At 49.8% G+C, this 20557-nt stretch overlaps 2 protein-coding genes across 2 annotated transcripts; one reads left to right on the top strand and one right to left on the bottom strand.

The window, feature by feature from the left end:
* The first annotated feature begins 349 nt into the window (after positions 1-349).
* LOC119110560 (synaptosomal-associated protein 29) lies at positions 350-7317 on the top strand. Its single transcript, XM_037234438.1, has 4 exons — positions 350-904; positions 1676-1777; positions 5032-5308; positions 5989-7317. The coding sequence occupies exons 1-4, from the start codon at positions 635-637 to the stop codon at positions 6153-6155; spliced, it is 816 nt and encodes a 271-aa protein (XP_037090333.1). The 5' UTR covers positions 350-634; the 3' UTR covers positions 6156-7317.
* A 1262-nt stretch (positions 7318-8579) lies between these two features.
* LOC119109802 (trypsin alpha-3-like) lies at positions 8580-17439 on the bottom strand. Its single transcript, XM_037233556.1, has 5 exons — positions 17422-17439; positions 16373-16557; positions 10665-10892; positions 8759-8835; positions 8580-8623 (listed from the first exon to the last, which is right to left on the bottom strand). The coding sequence occupies exons 1-5, from the start codon at positions 17437-17439 to the stop codon at positions 8580-8582; spliced, it is 552 nt and encodes a 183-aa protein (XP_037089451.1).
* Positions 17440-20557: the final 3118 nt, after the last annotated feature.

Raw genomic sequence — 20557 nt, 5'->3', positions numbered from 1 at the left:
GTAAATGCGCGCATTTTGTCCAGCGCTTCTCTGACGCAAAACGCGGCGGATCGTCATCGAATGACTTGCTTCCCTGTACCAACGCCTCGGTTCATGAATTGCCTTCAATATTGAACTAATTGTAAAATGTACTCATTTTTTCAAGTTTGCCTTGATCGTACCATTAGTTCTACTCATCAAACGTGTTGTAGCACATGCATCGCCCGCGTACCTTGCAACGTCACGTATGCGGTCGTCCCAGTATTCAAGATGTACTCCCAGTGACGTCATATAGGGATCTTTGCTCTTTGCTGACAGATGCGTAGTCGGGACGGTCGGGCCACCCGATATATCGCCTTGGTTGCTTCGTGATAAAATTCGAGAGTTGTAAGTTGGTTGTGAGTGAAAGAGCAGCGGGAATTTGCAGGAAAACCCAAGTAGCCTTTACTCTAGTAGCCTTGAGGAAAACCCTGGTGCGACAGGGCTGAACGCGGGCTAAGGCTTGGGCATTAAGGCTGACGCCTGGACTGTTGTACGGCGTTGGGTTGAGGGAGCCGTCGGCTGTGTGTTTGTTAAATACGGCTTCGCACATAAAAGCTATATTATAGTAGATTAGGGCGGTTTTAGTGCACGCCTACAAATACAAGTCGAAGTCATGGCAGGAAGGCAGTATAGTGATGCGAAAAATCCCTTCTTCTCCGTTGAAGAACCAGTATCTGATGATGACTTTTTGAGGCACCCTAAACAAGGTTCATCTGGCTACATGTTTCCTGGGCATCAGTCTGGTTCACACAATCCCCTAGAAGATAGAAGGCTTCAACTTCAAGAGGAGCGTAGAAAAATTGAGCAGCGCACACTGGATTCTTCTAGTCGATCAGTGGGTCTTCTTCAAGAATCAGAACGAGCTGGTATTGAAACAGCTGAGGTTGGTACCTCCTTACCCATGCCCTGATATTGCACTATTTTGTATACTTGAGGCATTTGTTGGCAGTGTGTAGGCTTTTTATTACCCTGAAAAGCTGGATGCAGGGCTTTTGGAGGTTGTCCTAGGCAATTACTATCCAAGAATGTCTTGTGCATGATTTATCATATGCCTAAGCCCATCATTCCCAATATGTGTTTATGGATGATATTTCCTTAAGGAAGGTCATGCTGGATATTTGATACAAGGCATCTTGTCCTGATTTGTATTCAAACAAACAGGCCAGCCACTGCTGAATGTGATTATTGCCATGATATGTTAGTATTAATGCCTGTCAGAGGCTGACAATTCAGTATACATCATCCTGAAGCAAGCAATAGTCCAGTTAAAAAAAAAATTGTTCAACAAAAAGCATGCTATCTGTCCTCTTTGTAGAAAAGGTGCTCTCCATATCTATTCTGAGCCCTTGCACACCTCCTGTCAGTCTGTCTGATGATTTGAGGCATTATGTACACTGTATGATCTGAGATGACTGACAGCTGTGGCTCCTGTTGAAAGTTCGGAAAATCTGAAGATAGGTGTGACACCCTCCAATTTTCTAACTTCAGGTTTTTGTCTGCTTTTTGTCCATATTTATGTCTGTCCATTCCAAACTTCAAAGGAAAAATGTGACATTGCATAGCAAATGTGATTTTAAGCTTACACTGAGATGTGGAATGATAAGAACTGTCAATCCTTGGGCAAATTAGGACAAAATGTATTTTATGTTTTCAGGAGCTTATCAGACAGAGAGAGCAGCTGGAAAACACAGAGCGAAGATTGGATGACATCAACTCAACATTGAATGTCAGCCAGAGGCATATCAGCAACATAAAGGTAAGACACCAAAGATTGAGCCATGCAGGTACCTATATAGTCGTCACAGGTATGTTTGGAGTATAGCAAGCATGATTGGTAACATCTTTTGCTTCTGTCTCTGGCTAGCATTCAGAAATAATTGGAAAACTGGGAAGAGGACTGGTAGGATGTGGCTGAAGTAGTATGTACCAGCAGGCTCACAGTAACTCAAGTGCTTCAAAAATGTGTCTTAAGATACCAGGGTCATGACAATCTAAGTTGGCTTTTACAGACATTAGGACTTGGTGGTTTAGCTGGCTCAGGCTAAAACACTAAGACATGTTTAATATTATACCAAGCTGATTAACTGGAAGTGTCCATGCTACATTTTATATTCCTTGCATACAGACATGAGTTGTCAGTCATGTTGGAAATGCAGAATAGCACAGGTAATATGTAAGCCCATGCAATGTGGGATGGTCAATGGTCCATACAAGGAACCCAAAATCTGAGTGTCTGGGTGAGTTTTAACACCAAATAATTATAAATTACATTACTTCAACAGGCTATCCAGGTCCAGCCTCTGAAACTGAGTAACTTCTGAGAGGCTTCTACCTTCAATGTTTTTTTCACTGCTGTGAGGTTTTCAGCAGCATCACAATACTTTGAAGTTATGCTGTAGCATTTCGCATGACTTAAAGGAAAGTTGATTGATCAGAGAGTATATGGTTGCAACAATGCAACATTGCCCTCACATGCAATATTGCCATTATTCTTCTCACTTTTCCATAAACGTCAAAAACATTTCTCGGATCACAAAACAGCTGAAGAACATGGATCATAAACAGGTCCAGATCTGAGCGGACAGGCGCCGCAGCGCCATAAGTCTGACAGATGAGAAAACGGGATTATCGTCTAATTGTTACTGACAGAGGAGAAAACGGGACTGCCGACCTGGTAAAAGCAATGATCGTATTGCACCGACCATCGTGTGCGGTGCGAACCATGGATAAACCCTTTTTCGGTCGTTTTTATTTTAGGATTCATGTTGCCCCGCAGGAGCATCGGCTTTGGCCAGTCTAGGAGAGTCGGGTCCTCTTGGGTTTCAGTTCCGATAACGGGTGGACAGCGCCAGCTGGTCATTTTAGGGCATGGCGACCCTGTCGGAACGTGAGCTCCTGCTCCTTATGCCGCCCACTCCTTCCTCATCACGTGCATACAAGTACGCGGCGCTCTCACCACTCCTCATCCTCGTTTTAGTGGGATCGCCGTGCCCCCTCGCCTGCGCCCCTGATTGATCAGCTCCTGGTAGCTGAGGGGCGCGTCGTGCGGGTCAGTCACGGCGCGTCCCAACACTCCACTTTGACCAGGACATCCGGGGGCGCATTGCTCGCGGGGATCCACACTGATCTAGCGGCTTGTCGCCTGCGCTGGATGCCGGTTACCCTTCGTGAGTCCCCGCCTGGTGCGCCCGACTGCACGTGGTGACTTAAGGGATCAAGAAGCGGCGGCGCTGAACCACGGTCATGACGGTGGGATATCCTCGGTTACGCCTGGCCATACGGGAGGCGTCGTTCACTCCGTATAGCATCGTGGTAGTTCTGGAGACACCACCTCCCTCTTAGTGAGTGAGCCTTTCCTGGTTGGGATCCGAGGTGACTGGGGAGCCGCAGTGTCAAATGATAATACAGATGTCCTCTCAAATGATCATACGAATTGCATGGCAACATCAAACCTAAAAAGTACTTGTCCCCTTAGGGGAACAAGGAACGATCTAATCCCGGGCAGCAGTGGCGCGGCGCCCAGCCCTCGGTTCTTGATATTTCGCAGAGAGGAGAGACCCCTGGCGTCCCTCTCGCCGTTCCAACGTCGAGACAGGTGCGACAGATTCGGCGAAATTCTGAGGTGCGACAGAATCAGAGATGGTAGTATTGGGTTTGAGTTTAGGAATGGTGGGAAAGCTGCTTACAAGTTCGTGTCCAGTATCGGGCATGCTGGAGATAAAATGGACACATCACTGGCTATGGCCGTGAAGAATAAAACCAAGGACTCATCGAAGGGAATCATTATCTGCTACGAAGCGAGGGACGTAAGTGAGGAGGAGATAGTGAACGGTCCCGCGGAGTTCGGTGTGACGGACGCACGCCGCATCAAGGCGTGGAGGAGTGGTGAGTGGTGGAACAGTTCCTAAAGCATAATAGTGCAGCGATGGGGCAGAGGGGCCCTTCTTCGCTTCTTTTTGCCTGCCCAGTATAACAGATCTGATTCTTGAACAGGCAACGAGAGATACGTTGTTATTGTCCAATTAAAAGGTTCTAGATCTCGAAATATGTCATAGTTAGTTAAGCATTTTAAAAATACTAAAGACCTTAGAGCAGGATGTCTTTGGCTATTTCTCATCTACCACCAACGTTCCCGTCTCTGTTTCGCACCACTTGCACAGTTTGGAGTCGAATGGACATTGCCCTGTTCGACGTGACGCTTAACACAGCGTTAGAAGTAGGGGAGGGGGGGGGGGGGGGGGCTGTCCAGCGTAACCAGCCTGTAACCAGAGTTGGGGCGCGCGGAAGGAGTGCTGAAAATTATCAAAAATGCGTGAAGTATTTTATAAACGGGTAATTATTCTTTATTTCCAAGACCATGGACCGTTTTAGTTGTCGTTTTTTTACTGACCAAAGGCCAACGATCCATTTAATAAATTTGAGCCTAAACCGGGATGGAGGCAGGCTAAGGAGGGTCTGTTGTATCAGCCATGACTCCACTGTCCGATCGTTAAATCCCAGGTTAATGGTAGAACTTCATAGCCATCGTTTAATGCGCCGTAATGCTCGGTGCGGTCCTTCTTCCTCTCCACCTGACGTCTAGCGCGGTCGCTGCCACCCTCCGCAGGCAGTCGCAGTCCGGGCTGAAAAGCGAGGGTTTGAAGCGACTCGTACTCACCCGCTGGGGGTTGCTGAATCCGAGGACAGCCGCTCTGAACGACGGAGTTGTGGAGACGGGCTTGCTGTACTGCGGCGGGCATATAACAAGAACATCACGTGGATAATCCGCTACGTTCTAGCATGTCTGCCGAGCTGGACAGTAAAGGCCGGACAATTCTGTGAGCATTATTAGTTCCGCGAAAGTGTCACATAGGTATTACCATGATTGAAGGACTGCGTATCAAGATCAAATATGTCGCCTTGCGGACAACACTAGTTGTGTATCGCCCATGAGTCCACATGAGATCACTTCAGACCGCTTCACCACTGATTGCGACCCCTCGTCCACTGACCGCTACGCCATGCCTGCAGAGCGTCTTCAGCAGCCTGAAAAGCTACTTCGGCAGTCGTGGTGCGGCAACAGCGGACCCGGCGCGCCCGGCCGGCGCTGGCGCCGCTTCCGTGCCACAGTCGTCATCGGATAGCCGCCTCCAACAGACCCTGCAGCGCACGGAGGCGGCCGCCGCTGACCGGCCGTCTCAGCCGCATCCTGGACTGCGCATGCGCGGTCTGGATGACGAGGCGCTGTCGACGCCGGCCGCCGCTGACCCGTACGCCCGTGTCGACGCCCAACTGGACAGGAATCTGGGTTAGTGCCGTAGCTGCCACTGAACGCAAATGGTCTATGCTCTGGGATCGGGCCCAAGCTCTCGCGAAAAGAAGCTTTCGGTTGTTTTTATTACATAATTCGGTTGTCTCGCTGCTTGCCAGAAGGTGTTTTGAGCTGGACAGTAAATTCCGGGCAATCCCGTGAAATTTGGTTCCATTGGTACACTTTTGAGTGAGATAATTTTGCCATTTTTGAGAACACTGAACATCAATAGCGATTATAGTGATACTCATTTTTAAGCGCTCTTGTACAGTTAGCTAGCGAAATATGATAGAGGCTGAGACTGCGTCTGTTGTGGTCAGCAGCATGTAGATACTTGCCAGATCCACATGACTGTTAGTTTAAGTTGCATTATTTACAACCTAACTATGTTTTGCTATGCATGGGTTATAGGTCTAGGATTACAGCGGTATAGTGGTTGAGCTCCCTGTCTGAAAAACTAGAGATACGAAAAACGGGGTTCGATTTTTCGCGACATCCGCCCTTCCTGCCAGGGTGAGAGGCGGGTGACGCCATAATGCCTGAGCAGCTGAGTGCGTCGTTAAGTCCCAGTGACGACGGGTGGGGGTTTATCGACTATTCTATGTGACGTGTTGGTGTGGCTGCGGCCGCCGCCCGTACCCGGTGGCGGGTAGTGACGGGCTTGCGTGCGCCGCCAGAGGACATGTGCTCGGGTCTGACAAGGCTGCGCGGCCTCGCCGAGGGTCTCGGTGACGAGATCTCCGAACAGAACGACATGCTGGACCGCATCAGCAAGGCGACCGACCGCGCCGACCTCCGCGTCACCAGCCAGAACAAGGACATGGTCCGCATCCTCAAGAAGTAGGCGGTCGGAAGCGAGCAGGTGCGTTGAGAACAGGCTGTCGGCAGGGCCAAGGCCGCATCGTCGACAAGGGGGCTGCGGTCGGGACATGGCCACGATCATCAAGGAAGTGGCTGAGTTGGCGACCTAGAGCCTCAACAAGAAAGCTTATTGTGGGAGTTCGGTATCGACACGAAAAAAAAAACAGACTTCAGGTGGTGATAGAAATCCTTAATAAGTAAAAGTCTATGGCGGCTTGGCCAAAATCATGTGGAGCAACGCTATTTGCTACATTTGACCGGTGTCCCAAAATAGGGTCGGACCAAAAACGCGTTGAAATAATGACACGGTCGTCAGGGGCAGATGGTCAGCATCAGTGTACTCATCGGTGTAGTGGACACAGCACGTCCACACAAGCGCCGGTGGGCGGGCCGAATCCATGTGGACCGCTGTGAGGCCGCGTCTGTCCGAGTGACGGGTCACCGCTGACCAGATCCGGGCGCGGGGTGTCGGGGCGTGTGATCCTGAGTTGTGTCCTACATATCCAGGGAGCGAAAACGCCGGGCGTCCCCCATGGAGCGCTCGGTCATCCCCCAATAATTATTCTGCGCTGCCGCCGCCATGCCACCCTTCCGCGGTGATATAGGCGCATGTTTACTGTGGTCGGCATGCTTACCCCGCTTGGATGGCCAATTTTCTCCGTGGCCGTATAACCATTGCATCAGCAATCCATTCGCGTATTTGTGCACCGATAGCCACGAGAGGTGCGGTCGTTAGATCTTCTGTGCGGTGAGTAGTCCACGTTAGCTGGTGTCAAGCGGATGTGCGCGTGCATGTGGATGTTTTGTATCTCCGGTGTCTACGTTGCACCAAGCTTGGTGTCACTGTGGGGCGGGGAGGGTCTTAGGAAAGGAGGTCGAAATGCCAAACTGTTACACGTGTCATTGGCAGTAATGTTAGTTCTGGACATGTGCTAATTAAGCTCATAAGCTCATTGGCTCTTGAAACGCGTGAAATTCGCCTTGCATAACAAACTGTATCTTGTTTAAGATACCGCGTGCGAGATTTTTTCGAGCTTTGAGATCTGAGTGATTCTCTCGGAAGTGCAGGGACCTTCATACGTTGGCCGCTGTAAGCCAATTCATTATGGTGGCGTGTTGCTGATAATAAACGGGAAGTACACACACCATGGTTCGTCAGTGATCAAGCAGCGTTGCCCCGAGTTGTGTTTCACGACATGGCTTCTGCTAACTTTTGTGATAGCTCATTGACACAGGCGGTACACGCATTTCTCTAGAGGCGTGGTCTTATCAATTTGCCTTTTGTTATTGTGCTCCTGAGGTTGTATTCCAAGAATGTGGAGCAACGTGGAATGTTGAATGTTAAGTTGCCTTGTGTGGACTGTGACCGCGCGCGCTCAGAACGGCAGCATCGTGCCGAGACCACCCTGCTGCTTTGATAGCACAGAAGATGCCGGGTGCGTTCCGACCCAAAAATTATTTATTCAGACGTGCAGTATTTTTGCGAATATTCATTTACGCATAACGGGTACATTTTTCTTCCCGCTTTCGATTCGGAACGTAAGGTTGACCGCCCAACGGGGACACATCGTTTGACGGTCGTCTGCGAGCCGTTCTGTTGGCACCACGCGGCGTCACCACACCAAGCCCGAAATATAGCGCTGTCCGGCGCCGTGATGTCGCATGTTGACCCATGGCGGGCCGGCCGCCCCGGGGCGGCAGCAGTCACCGAGGAGCACGCACAGCGGGCTCAGCGCGGCGCGCCTGTCGTGTAGCAGACGTCCGACGTCCGCCCATGCTGGTGCGGGACCATCAGGCCAGACATACAGCCGGAGGGCAAAACACTGGTTGGCACCTGTTGTGGGAAGGCCCTCGCGAGACCGATTAAGCATCGCTGACAAGGCAGGCATGACAAACGTTATAGGCATACCTTTACTTCTAGATTGGTTGTGTGTCCCTGTTTTCGCATAGAGGCGCGCTTCTAGACTGGGTGGCTGCGTGATACCAATGTGGCTTGCGTTGCCAAAATTGACATAGCAGTGACTGTACGTAAGTTACAGTTTATTTAGATGCAGCGCAATGAGCACCTACACGGTGGGCTATATTTCTGGCAATCAGTAGAATCAGCTGATGCTAAGGATTCGAATATTCCCGCCCCGGAGTTGTGTACATTAACCAACGAAACAGCAGCAATAACCGATGGAGCACATCCCAAAGAGACTTCCTGAAACTCGGCCACTCATCAGAGCAGCTGGCTTGACTACCCGAGACCGAGCAGTCAGCAGTGCCACTTCCGGTGATGACGTCATCGACGCAAGTGGGTGCCGTCACTTCCCGTCGTCAATTACGAGCAATGACGTCATTCCCGGCTCAGCCACTTCGGTGGCGCGAGCTCCCGCTTCGTGACGTCACGCCACCGTCCGTGGCGTCACTCCATGTTGCTGTGGATCCACTGAAGCATGCTACTGACGTCTGCGTACACGCCGGGCATGCCGGGCGTGGCGCAGCGCACGCCCCAGCTGACGGCGCCGGCCAGGCGCAGGTCGGCGGCGGTGCCACCGTCGGCCGAGAGGGCGCCACCGTCGCCTCGGCAGACCAGCGGGCCGCCGCTGTCGCCCTGGCAGGCGTCCCGCGCGCCGCCGCCCGCGCACAGCATCGTGTCGTAAATGTTGTAGTGCTGCGCTCTGTAACGGCGGAGGACAGGTGTCACACAGGTGTTGCACCGGGGTTGGACTTTCTGAAGGGTGCTGGGCAGAAAGGGGAGGGATGCCAATATTTGATAATTGGTGCCAGTGCTTCCCACAGCTCCCGTTTCAGAGGCTCCACGTGCAAGTCCGGAGACTTGAAAATAAGATGGCTTCACAGGCTTAGCGGCTGTACAAGACGTGCTTTGAGGCAGCACGTCGGTTGTCCTCGCTACACTCTGGTCAGACACATATCGGAGCAAAGGCTTTCACAAACATTCCCTCATGGTGAAGCAACATTTGCGCCAAAAGCGTCTGCCTTGCCGCATGAGTGGCATACGCGATAGGGAACGCTGCCCGTCGGTCGCTATGTCGGCCGAAGGGCTTCCCAACAGTGAAAGCGTTGAGGGGAGTCAAAGGACACTGCTATCGCATAAACCGATAGATGGGTCCAAGTAAAAAATTACATCGCGAGGGAGTGTACCGGTTTGCTGGGGTACCGGGACGACCAATGGGTAACATTCCGATCTACACAGAGATGGCCAAGGGGCCATCAAACGACCAATAGTCATCTAGGACAGGCGCCAACACCTGCGCCTTTTCGCGCAAGGGAGCAAAGGTCAACCATTTGCTGTCATATCTCCTAACGCTGCTTGATTGTCCTTTTGTTTCACCAATGTATGCAGACCATGCTTGAACATTGTGATACCCTCCTGGACACTGATTAAGAATCCTCCGTACACTACCACATGATGCAGACGACGCTGCACCACCACCTGACTGACGAGCGCGCGTGGGCGTTTTTATGCGGTTGTATGAACGGTGTATCTCGACGTGGTGTCAAAACTTCCAAAACAGTGATGATGGATGTACCGTTCTGGGCGATGTGCTTTCTGTGCCAAAGCAAGCTCTTCTGCGCCCCATGGCAGCCACCCAGAAATGCCAAGGACGTAATGACATTTAAGATAAGCAGGTAGCCGTGAGGAATTGCTGAAAGCAGCTGGACTACCACACACATTAATTCTTCACGGGGACATATCATCACATCACATCACACCACATCACATCACAGGGAGTGACATATTGCCTATTTATATGTTAGTAAATATACATGTACAGAGTAATTGATGATGTTACGGGGTTTACCAGTGCTTTGACCACCGAGGCCGTTTCACGCAGGCACAGCTATTTGTGCGCGCATTTGTGATTTACAGCCTTTAGAAGCGTCGCTAGTGACGCGTGTGGTGTCATTCAAAGCTGTTCATATCGCTTACGACAACGCAGTCATTAGCACATGAACCCAATCTATTAATTTCTATATCTAACCACTCAAGGGTGTGCTGGAAAACAATGATGGGATCGTGGCACGTGCGCCACGTTCCAACTAAAAATGGAAACTTTACCGCTCCCCAATGTTACGGGAGAATGTCATGTGCGCTCTGCCTGTGTGACGTATAGGACTTCCAGAGATGCAGATTCTACAAAAAAGAAGCGTAAATTGTTTTTTATCGGTAGGCTCGTGGGTGCGGCTTGTGGGTCCGTTTTGAAGCATGGCGTAATGCATCTTGGCTCCCATACCATGCATGGTGACGCAGCATCTGTGGCAGTTTTGGTCTGCACTTACAGCGCTATGGCCGAACACAGTTGCGCACTGAAAACTGCTGTGTGCAAAAACTATTTTCTGCTCGTTCTCCGAAAAATTAAAGCCAAACGATTTATTTGTGGTTTTAATACCTTTACGATAGAAAGGATTGTTGTTGTGTGGTGGGAGTCACTTCATGGGAGGCCACATTCTCCACGAGAAGAGGTAGGTGCTTGGCGTCGCTCACCTGTACGCCTCCGCACATCGGTCCCGGGACTGGGTGGTGACCAGCGCCATCTGCAGGCGTCGCACCGTGCTGCCGCCCGACCGAGTGGTACCCCAGCCCAGCACCAAGCAGGCGGTGCCGTCAGACGGCCTCCCCTTCGCCAGCTGCATGAACTCGCCCGACAAGCGAGTTGACGGCCGTAGCGGCTCGACTGTCTTGATCAGTGCCAGGTCGTTGAACTTCTCAGTGCTGAGGACAGGGGCGGTATGCTGAACGCGCTCATTCCTGGCACAGGATCAGGACTACGCGCCGCAGTGCTCCTCATCATCCTTCGAAGGGAAACATCGATGTCTTTGACACTGCTTGTAGTTAGACACTGCCGACTGCGTGCATGTGGCCATCACGTTCAAGGAAGCACATATAATACAGTACACTTGAATGGATGCACCGATCAATAGCCGTGATAGTGATCATAACTCGTGTCGCAACTACCTGTGCACCAAGGTAGGTGTGCGTACCAGCGACAACATCAGTTAAGTCTGCGTGGCATTCTGGATGACTAGGGACTGATTAAAACATTGCACTTGAACCACTACGGCAATCACTTCCAAAAATTGCCGCCGCTTAGATTTTGCCCCATATTTTCGACGGGTGTCATGGATTTCTATGAGCTTTATTCAAAACGTCACATTGGAACTACTTTATATACATGGGCGTTACACATAGCAGAGGCTGTGGTAAAATGCATTAGGTATGCAAGCCAGTGAATTTGAAATATGTGTCTGGGCATCCTGTTTTTTTTTTTACCAAATACATGCAGATTTGCTAATTGGTAATAAATCACCATTGTCTTCAACCAGCTATGTACATGACTGAAAACACCCACAATACTTCGGCATGCTCTACACAAAGTCGAAGCTCATATAAATCGCCCAACATCACGTTTTTGCGCTACATGCAGCGTTTCCAGGAAGCTCCGGCCCACCTTCGGCACTGCCGTATATGCGATGTGCCGTGCTGCCTGCACTCAGCTCCAGCCGAAGTGCCGCACGCCGCTCCCGCGCCATCAAACGGCAACGCAGCTATCGACGTGAATGTGTGTAGGTATCTTCATGTACGCTTGTAACCGACCAACAACCCAGGACTATTTATTTGACACTGCGATATTCATGACTATGCCGATTAATGTGAATCGTTGTTTATCATAACGGTATATGCATTGGGAACAGACGATATTTGTGGATGATCTTTTCAGCGATAAGTCCCTCTCCGTGGGGAAGGCGGCGTTAGGCGCGTTATGTATGGAGAGTGGGTATGGGGTGAAACTGATCTTGTACACCCTTCATCACAGTGCCATATGAAGTCATACTTAAGTGGAGCACTTAAATTTACCACATAGATACGGGATACCACGGGATACATCAAAGTTTTTCGTCACAGTCCACCAGACCTGAGGTGCTGTCTTTTCAGCGTCTTTTCGCGGCTGCTGTGACTAACCTCCATGACGACCCGCCACACAACACTCGGATCCTGCCCCTCGGTTGTTTCTCAAGTCTCCCTATTCTGTCCAGGAACACAATCTCACCTCTCCTTTGCGGGCGCAAATGCACATAAAATGCACGTCCTCAGTCCTGTATATGTACCTGCGGTATGCCTGTACATAAATGTGTGTAGTTCTCCTTCCTACTTTGATTGACGCCCACTTATTTAGGGTCCAGAGCGCGACCTGCTGGGACAGGCGAGTCCTTCTCCCTAAGCATGGAGGCGCTTCTCTATTTGTTCTTGAAGCGCCCTGATGTTTGTCCTTAAAGGATGCTATCTATTCGTTGGTTTTCATGTATTTGCGTTTTTAGGCGCTCCGCCGCTTAGACTCGAGGTTCCTGTTTGTCTACGCTTGTGGACTCTGGTTTTTAATTAAATTTAGTCAATTATTAGAGCCATTCTACGTATGGGTGGGGGTGCACTCTTGGTAAGCTCGGAAACAGCTGTGCCTGTATTTAATAGCTCCCTCCTTTAATAACTGTTGTCACCCCTGCTCCCCGCTTGGGTTTGGGCGTCCCTTCGCTTACACTTATGGACCTTCCGATACCAATACCTATGTTTGGGGCGCCAATGTACTAAGATTCTGTGTTGCTGTTTTCTACCCAGTTTAAGTACCCTTGCTTTGCCATTTGGGCCCACCTACCTAGCGTCCAGTCACTTCTTTTTCAAGGGTTGGTAGAGCATCATTACCTATGGTGTCTATTTAACAGTTCTTGCGACGTCTTTGACGTCACTGAGAGGGGCTCTCAGTGTGGGCTTAAAGACGTCCTTGCAACCAGGCTCAGGGACGCCGCTCTGCTTGACTTCATCGTCGTTCGTCCTAGAACTTCTCGTAAAAGTTCGCTCACATTGGCCGGAAGGGAAGCAACATTGTCAGGCACGCTAATGTAGGGGATCGACTTATAAGACTTGGGCCCCCGTCATGCTGAATCGTTTACCCGACAGTTAACTAAGAGTCACCCACTGGGATTTGAACCGCCAGTGGTGACTTTCCAGCCTCTTGGGGAGAAGCTGCTGTCGTTCCTATTTTAAAACCGGGTAAAAGTGGACCAGATCCTTTACACTAAAGACCTAATTCTCTCAATTCATCGCGCCCTAAGTTAATGGAAAAGATGGTTAATGTCCGTTTAACTTGGTTTTTAGAACATCGCGGCGTTTTTGCAAAAGCCCAGTGTGGTTTTAGAAAGATTCGCAACACAGTGGACAATCTCTTGTTCTTGACGCTGCGATTGCATGGGATTTAAAGCAAACTGACACATAGGCGCAGTGTTCTTTGACATAGAGGACGCCTATGACACCACATGGCGTCAAGTCATTGTTCTCAAGCTATGCAGGTATGGTATACGCGGCAATATGGGCACCTTTCTTCAAAACTTTCTAGTTGACCGTTCTTTCCGTGTCCGTGTTGGAAACGAGCTCTCTGAGAGGCATCTTCAAGTTAACGGTGTGCCCCGAGGGGGCGTTCTCAGCGAAGCTTTGTTCGCCGTCATGATCAACAACATCGGGATTGGGCTTCCACAGTCTGTAGGTCGTGCGCTTTTTGTTGATGATTTTACCACTTGGACTAGCGCAGCAAGAGCACCATCGATGGAACGCCAACTCCAGTTCGCTGTTGACCGTGTTGAGAAGTGGGGTACCATGAACGGGTTCAGGTTTTCACGTAGCAAGACTGTAGCCATGCATTTTTGTCGTAGCCGGCAATGCGGCGACCTGTCTATCCGTCTGTATGGGCAATGCATCCCAACAGCCTGTGGCTAGATACCTCGGGCTACACTTTGACCGCCGACTTACATATAAGGCACATCTTAAGACGCTACGTGAACGTTGTTTTAAATCTTTGAACGTATTAAAATGTGTTTCGCGCACGTCGTATGGCGGAGATCGGAGCACGCTTTTGCTGCTGTATCGGGCGATCATACGGTCTAAGCTGGACTATGCATGTTTTATTTATGACAGCGCGTGCGAGTCCACCAAACGGAACATTGACACCATCCATTACACTGCTATACGTGCCATCACAGGGACGTTCCGTACACCTACCCGAAGCCTCCTGGTAGAATCGCACGGGCCGCCGTTGTCAGTGAGGAGGAAAATGCTCGGCATGCGTTATGCACTTAAGCTGCGACAGTTTCCGTGGCATCCCGCATATCACGCAGTCTTTCCGCGGCCTGCTGTGCCGTTTGTTCGCCATGCACCTCGGGCGCATGCTGTGACCTTTGGCTCCCGGATACAAGCCGTATTGCGGGAAACGAAATTCCCATTCGAAAGGTGAAGCGATCAGATCACCTGTACACTCCTCCCTGGCATTTGATCTCACCCTTCACAGACACATCTCTGACGGAAATGAAAACAAAAATGTCTCGCTGCCAGATATAATGAGGTCCAGAGCGCTTGAGCGTATAGCGTTATATGAGGGTTACACACATACTTACACGGACGGCTCTAAAACTTCTGATGGTATGGGCTGTGCGTTTGTGAGCGGTGGCGTCACCCGGCCGTTTTCATTGCCCCCAAATGCTTCGGTGTTCACATCAGAGCTCATAGCAGTCATTAAGGCACTATGTTTTACTGAAGTCGGTGACGAACCCTTACATCTCATTTTGACGGACTCTCTGAGCAGCATTCTGAGTGTGAAGTCTTCTTATCCATCATTTCCCCTTATACAGGACATTTTAATACGTTTGATTCAGCTGCATCAGGCTGGAAAGAAAGTCATGCTATGTTGGGTTCCCAGTCACGTTGGAATCGCGGGCAACGAGTGGCTGACGCGGCTGCCAGGCGAGCAGCGTGTGTCTCTCTCCATGTGTTCGCTCTCTTTCTTTTCCTGCCAGGGACTTTTACCCTGCAATAAAACCTTCCTGCACAACAAATGACAGCGTTGTTGGGATCGGATAGATGGTAATAAGCTTAGAGAGATAAAACCTAACCTGGGTCGGTACTTCTCTTGTTTCGCAAAATGCGGCGAGAAGAAGTGATCCTCTGCAGATTACGCATCGGGCACACGTACGCAACCCACGGCTACATGTTGGAGGGAGCCGATAAACCTATCTGTCATCGATGTGGTGCTGTCCTTACCGTTCGCCATATCCTTGTATCTTGTCCGCGCCTCGCGGAAGAACGCCAACGCTACTTTGGATAGCATGACTTGCCCCTTACGCTCTGTGATATGCTAGGAGACAACTCACCATTTCTGGAATCTCAACAGATCTTTTTGTTTCTCAAACACATGAACTTTGGGGCCATTTATGCGGGTCCTTAGATAGGTAAAACAAAACTCGTTATGGGCGCCAAATGACCAACGCAGTCGGCGTGCCCGTAAACTCCAATCAACAGCAAATGCAATTTGAACCTGGACCTCCGTAATGCCAATCCATTGTACTTTCTATAACACCATGTGGGCATGAATTCGCGCTTTTTCACGAATCGTCATGAGTGTGCATGCCAAACATGAAGTTTCACACCGGGGCGAAATGGGCCCTCGGGATCCAGTTCAGCCAGCGACACTCATAAGCAGTGATAAAGCGACAATTTCGTGTAGCTATCCACATAAAGCTTTTAAGTTGCATGAACATTCGCGGCGTGCGACACGAAAACAATAGGTTTATCGCAGAACCCTGTACATTGAGTTGGAAACCATTTGCAGGCACAGACGTTGAAGCTTATTCCACGTAGCCCACTATTCTGGGTGACCCAGATTAAATAAGGCAAATGGTGGACCACTGAGTGAGACAAATGCAGCCATTGCCATCTGAGTAGCTATCCCCACGCTAAAAGTATGCTCGGCCTAAGCCTTCGAAATTTGCCCTACCTCTTCCCAACACAACCATAGCCCCATCGGCACATTCACATGTGTAGAGTGGTTGTCACCCATTCCGCACAGATACCTTATTACTTCGGCTCGACCCGACACACGGCATGTCACCGGGCTGGTATTACAACAGCTGTATCCGAACCACACTCCCTCATTCCGTCAGCGAGTCGAGGCCTCGGGGCAGAAATAACTTATTTCCGCAAGTGTGCCGGCCGACGGCATTGATACCGAAGCCAGAGCAGCGGCCGCCTCTTCACCTGCGGCATTGCGCGTCACTGTCAGCTGTGGCGCCGCGTGCGGCTGCGGCGGCTGCGGAACAGCGGCCCGGCGACGCGGCTGACCTGGGCTGCGGCGGCGCAGCGTCCCCATATCTCACCTGTCGTAGTCGGCGATGACGACCTTGGCTGGCAGGCGGACCTGCAGACCCGCATCGTCCAGATCCGTGCCGCCCGTCACCACTTGGAACTTGTCCTTGTCACTGAGGAACAGGACATCATTCGTTTTGGGATCTGTGAATGACGTGACTAGCGACTCGGCGAGTGCGTCTCGCCGCGCTGTAGGCTGTGCTTCAGAGGGGCTGTGAGTCCGCGCTGTAAGCTGTGGGCCTCTGAATCCGCGGCGGGCTCTGAGTCCGCGCCGCACGTGTTACACACCGCCGGTGTTGCGGAGAGCCGGACGGCGACCGATCTGTTTGGACGACTGTATGTCGCAAGTGTTCGCAAACAAACGGGCGGAAATGATTGAGGCAAAGGGCTGCTTGACGTTTGCGCTTGCGGCGTACTGTAAGTATAAATATTTACGAGAAGTGAAGAAGTGATTAGTGTCGGTGCCCACAGCGCAGAGGGGTGTGCAGTGGCCACCCAAGTGTCTATAAAATAAAAGCAAATGTTGGACCACTGGGTGCCTCAAAATCAAACATTTTATCTGCTAATCTATCTCCGCGCTTAACATATCTGGAATATCTCAAACTATCTCATGGAAACTTGGGTCTACCCAATAATCGCTGAAAGTAACGTACTGGCGTTGAACAAAACCCCGCGGAACGGTTTCAGGCGTTGCAGCCTCTGACGGTGAGGGTGAGGCCTTGTCATGCAGTCAGTGTGAACGCCACCTCAAGCGCTCGCTTCGCTTTCGACTGGGCTTCAATGACCGTTTTTCGCATTCAGCGTACAATGAAAGTAAGCCCAGCGTCGGCCATGTGCAATGCAATGATGTGGAAAGTGCTATTTTCAACAAACGTGCTTAACCTTGTTGTTATTTTGATGTTGTACGAGCTTCAACCTTCCTGTATATAACACTCCTACTCCTCCACATTAGGTTGACAATCTATCGCGCGCTGTACCGAATATTATTGAACGCTGTGATCTAGATATGGGCCTCGTTAAAAATTATTTTCGAGCGGCAGTTGCCTACTCTATCACAAACCTTCTTGAGTGAAAACATTTTTGAGTAAATTTGGCATACAACTTTTTCGAATTCAAAATTTGAATGCGTGAAGCCCATTTCAGCGACCAATATCGTCCGTTTAACAGATAAGTTATGTTAAAGAACCAAGGTGGTAGCTTGATGCTACGAAATAATTACTAAAAATCAGTGTCCATTTTTCAGGGTTTTATCCGCCACGATCTGAGCGTACGGATTTGGTCAATCATGGTGGTGACAAACTATAATAAGCCGTCCGGAATTTGCGAATCATTTTCTAAATATCCTGATGGTATAAGGATAAATATGCTGCTGACAGGAGGAGCATACAAATTCGGAGTCACAAGGCTACGTCTGACCGAGTGCTGACAACACCTACAACCGGTGGGTGCACGTGGTCCCCGGCACACGGAGCTTACCGGCCTTGCCGCGCTAACTGTCAGTTCTTTTTTTAAAAAAAAATGTGTAATGGGTTTTAACATTTGAAAGAGTCATTAGAATCGTCATATTCTAGTCATTTACACCAGAGGCAAAGGCTCACTGTGGTTCCCAAACTCAGCTGAGATACTTTCCGAATTATCCATCAAGCAAGCAGGGGGTTTGTATTTATTGCATGGCCTTGCAAGCTAAGCATCAGAAGCATCAGGGTCTTTCTTGTCATGCAGAATGCGCAATAACATTTGTTTGTGGCGCTATGACCTTTTGCGGCTTAACCGAAAAAAGTTTTCGGGAGTTTTGTCCAAAATAAAGCGTGCTTGAACGGATTATGAGCTCGTCGTTATTACTTTAACGTTTGCCTGTAATACGCGTCACGTGGAAGCCATTACGCAAAATGCTGTAAAGAAGCATGGAGGATCCTGCTGGAATTGTCTTTAAACAGGCAACGTTGAAAGAACGGGATAACTAAATAGGTGTCGCAGAGCTTTTGTATCTTGAAAACATTGGCACCGACAGTGGCCTGCCACCCCCGAAATCGCGTACTGGTGTCCCACAAAGTCAGTGAGATATGCGGCAAAAGGTGTTCGCTTGTCCTTCCCCCAAAAAGAAAGTCACTACAATGTGGTCTGTCTGGCGCGAGTAAACCATGTGGAAACGACAGTTTTGCGATGGTCAATGGTCCCTTACATAATTATTTGCTTGCACTGATGGCTTTAGTGTGCCTAGCTACATGGGGCTTCATCTAAAGGTCATTTCACTCACTAACTAGCCCAACAGGGCAGCATTCTTTTGATTCGCCGTGTGCGGTTTACCAAAGAAGGCTGCCCGACCGCCCGGAGGTGGCATTGCTTGACCACTAATGATCTTGAGAGGGTTCGCTAAATGACGTAAACAGTAAGCCGTCACCAAGCCAGCTTCGCACCACATGAACTAATCCCGACCTTAAAATTAAGCTTAGCAGTCTTGTGATTAATAAGTACACTTTTTATTCTTCAGCAGCCTTCGCTCCAATAAGATGGCGGAATATATACAAGAATAGAACACTACGTGTTCACTGTGGTCTTCTGTCTCGTGCCCTGAGACGTTTGTCCATGTGAGCGTTTTTCTTAGACATTTTTTTATATTCCGCCCTCAGGGACAGCGTTTGATGGGTTCCCAACTTCGTTTTCAGAAGGAGCGATGTAGTGGCTGATGTGTATAACCTCGTAGGTGTTGACGAAGTTTAAGGGAACGTTCCACATTTGCGGACAATGAGGTAAGCATCAGATATGATGAAATAAGTTCTCTCAGAACTTTTGGTATACTTCCGAGTGGAAAAGACTGTTCTGCACAACACAATTTCTTTTTTTGGTAAATATGCCCCTGGAAATCGTACTCATCAACGCCAGATATGAATGAATCGACAATTATACTTTTGGCGTTGATCGGCGCATGGCTAGTGGAGTGGGAGGATCTAAGTGGCGCTCTGAGGTCGTCAAGGATGCCGTGGCGACCTTAAAATAGCCTCCTCGAAATAGTCCGCGTGTCTTCGTGGGCGTAAAGCTCAAAAACTAGGTTTAGGCCTCAAGGAGGGCAGGACTGTGGACTGCATTCAATGATCTTCAAGATGGCTATTTCAGTTAAAAGATGATAAAATGTGGAAGAAGAGATCATTAAGAAGGTCTTTGATGAATATAATTTTTTTTTTTGTATCGCTCATTTGAGCCTGGTCAGCCCATTAATATGTCATGCCAATTGATGTATTCTGTATCACCCTAGGGCGCTCGGTATACTACACCTATGCAGACTTCATCGCTGACGTCACCTGAAACGAGTCAGACCACAACGATCTCGCGCCTCAAATAAGGCAGGTGGGGAGGCATCACGGCCAACGCTGCTCCGACCACAAGCTCTTCAGCCGTCCAGTAGTGCAGCATTCTATGGTACGGCTTCAGGTCGTTTCTAGGGTCGATAGCCGGCACCGGTGCAGACAGCCACGCGCATTCACTGCCCGATAGCGCCCCCAGGCGAGGCCTGAGGCTGCACTACTGAACTAGTCTGTTGTCGGGGCTGCGTTGGCCGTCATGTATTCCCACTTGGCTTACTTGAGGTCCGAAGTGGTGGTGTTTCATGCGGTCTCGGGTTACGTCGGTGTTAATGAAAAGGGGACTATGTCTTCGACCATGCTTCGGATGCTTCATGCTTCATGCTTCATGCGCCACTGGTGCATGCTTCATGCACCAGTGGCGAATGAGTTTGAGCATGGTGCGTCGCTCGTTAAGCGGGACACATAATTGTCGGATTGGGTGGATGAGTCCCTTGTATGGTATTCTAACTTACTCTGATGGATACTAGCCGGTAGCTCTGCAGCAACTTGATGAATGGGAAACCTACGACGACTATCCGTTTGGGCGTGATTTTGAGTAGTGTGCTAAAGTTTCCAATGCTGCTGCAAGGAAGAACGCGTCAGTGATTGAGACATACGCAGACGTGGTTGCCGGTGGTAAGGATCGGTTGTCGTGGCTTCTGCACGAGGTAGAGGCACACCGACAGAAGACCAGCATTGTGAATAAGCGAGCGCCGAGCACACTTCCATGCGTAACCGCAGGAAACGTGTTAACAATTTTTGTTGTAGTAACGGTGTAACGTGAAGGTCTGCTTGACACACACACACACACACACACACACGTATATATATATATATATATATATATATATATAT

The sequence above is a fragment of the Pollicipes pollicipes genome, unplaced genomic scaffold (genome assembly GCF_011947565.3).
Source record: "Pollicipes pollicipes isolate AB1234 unplaced genomic scaffold, Ppol_2.1 Scaffold_7231;HRSCAF=8579_pilon_pilon_pilon, whole genome shotgun sequence".
Taxonomy (NCBI): Eukaryota; Metazoa; Arthropoda; class Thecostraca; order Pollicipedomorpha; family Pollicipedidae; genus Pollicipes; species Pollicipes pollicipes.
Note: the sequence above shows the minus strand (reverse complement) of the source record. Positions and strands in the feature narration are given on the sequence as shown.

Bases quoted from the DNA above. Each gene is read 5' to 3' on its own strand.
- LOC119110560 (XM_037234438.1), top strand. From the start codon at position 635: ATGGCAGGAAGGCAGTATAGTGATGCGAAAAATCCCTTCTTCTCCGTT. The intron at 1,778-5,031 runs GTAAGACACCAA...CCATGCCTGCAG, and splicing joins GGCATATCAGCAACATAAAG to AGCGTCTTCAGCAGCCTGAA. The intron at 5,309-5,988 runs GTTAGTGCCGTA...GTGCGCCGCCAG, and splicing joins CCAACTGGACAGGAATCTGG to AGGACATGTGCTCGGGTCTG.
- LOC119109802 (XM_037233556.1), bottom strand. The intron at 10,893-16,372 runs GTGAGATATGGG...CCCTGTCCTCAG, and splicing joins GTCATCGCCGACTACGACAG to CACTGAGAAGTTCAACGACC. The intron at 8,836-10,664 runs GTGAGCGACGCC...CCGCCGTTACAG, and splicing joins CGATGTGCGGAGGCGTACAG to AGCGCAGCACTACAACATTT.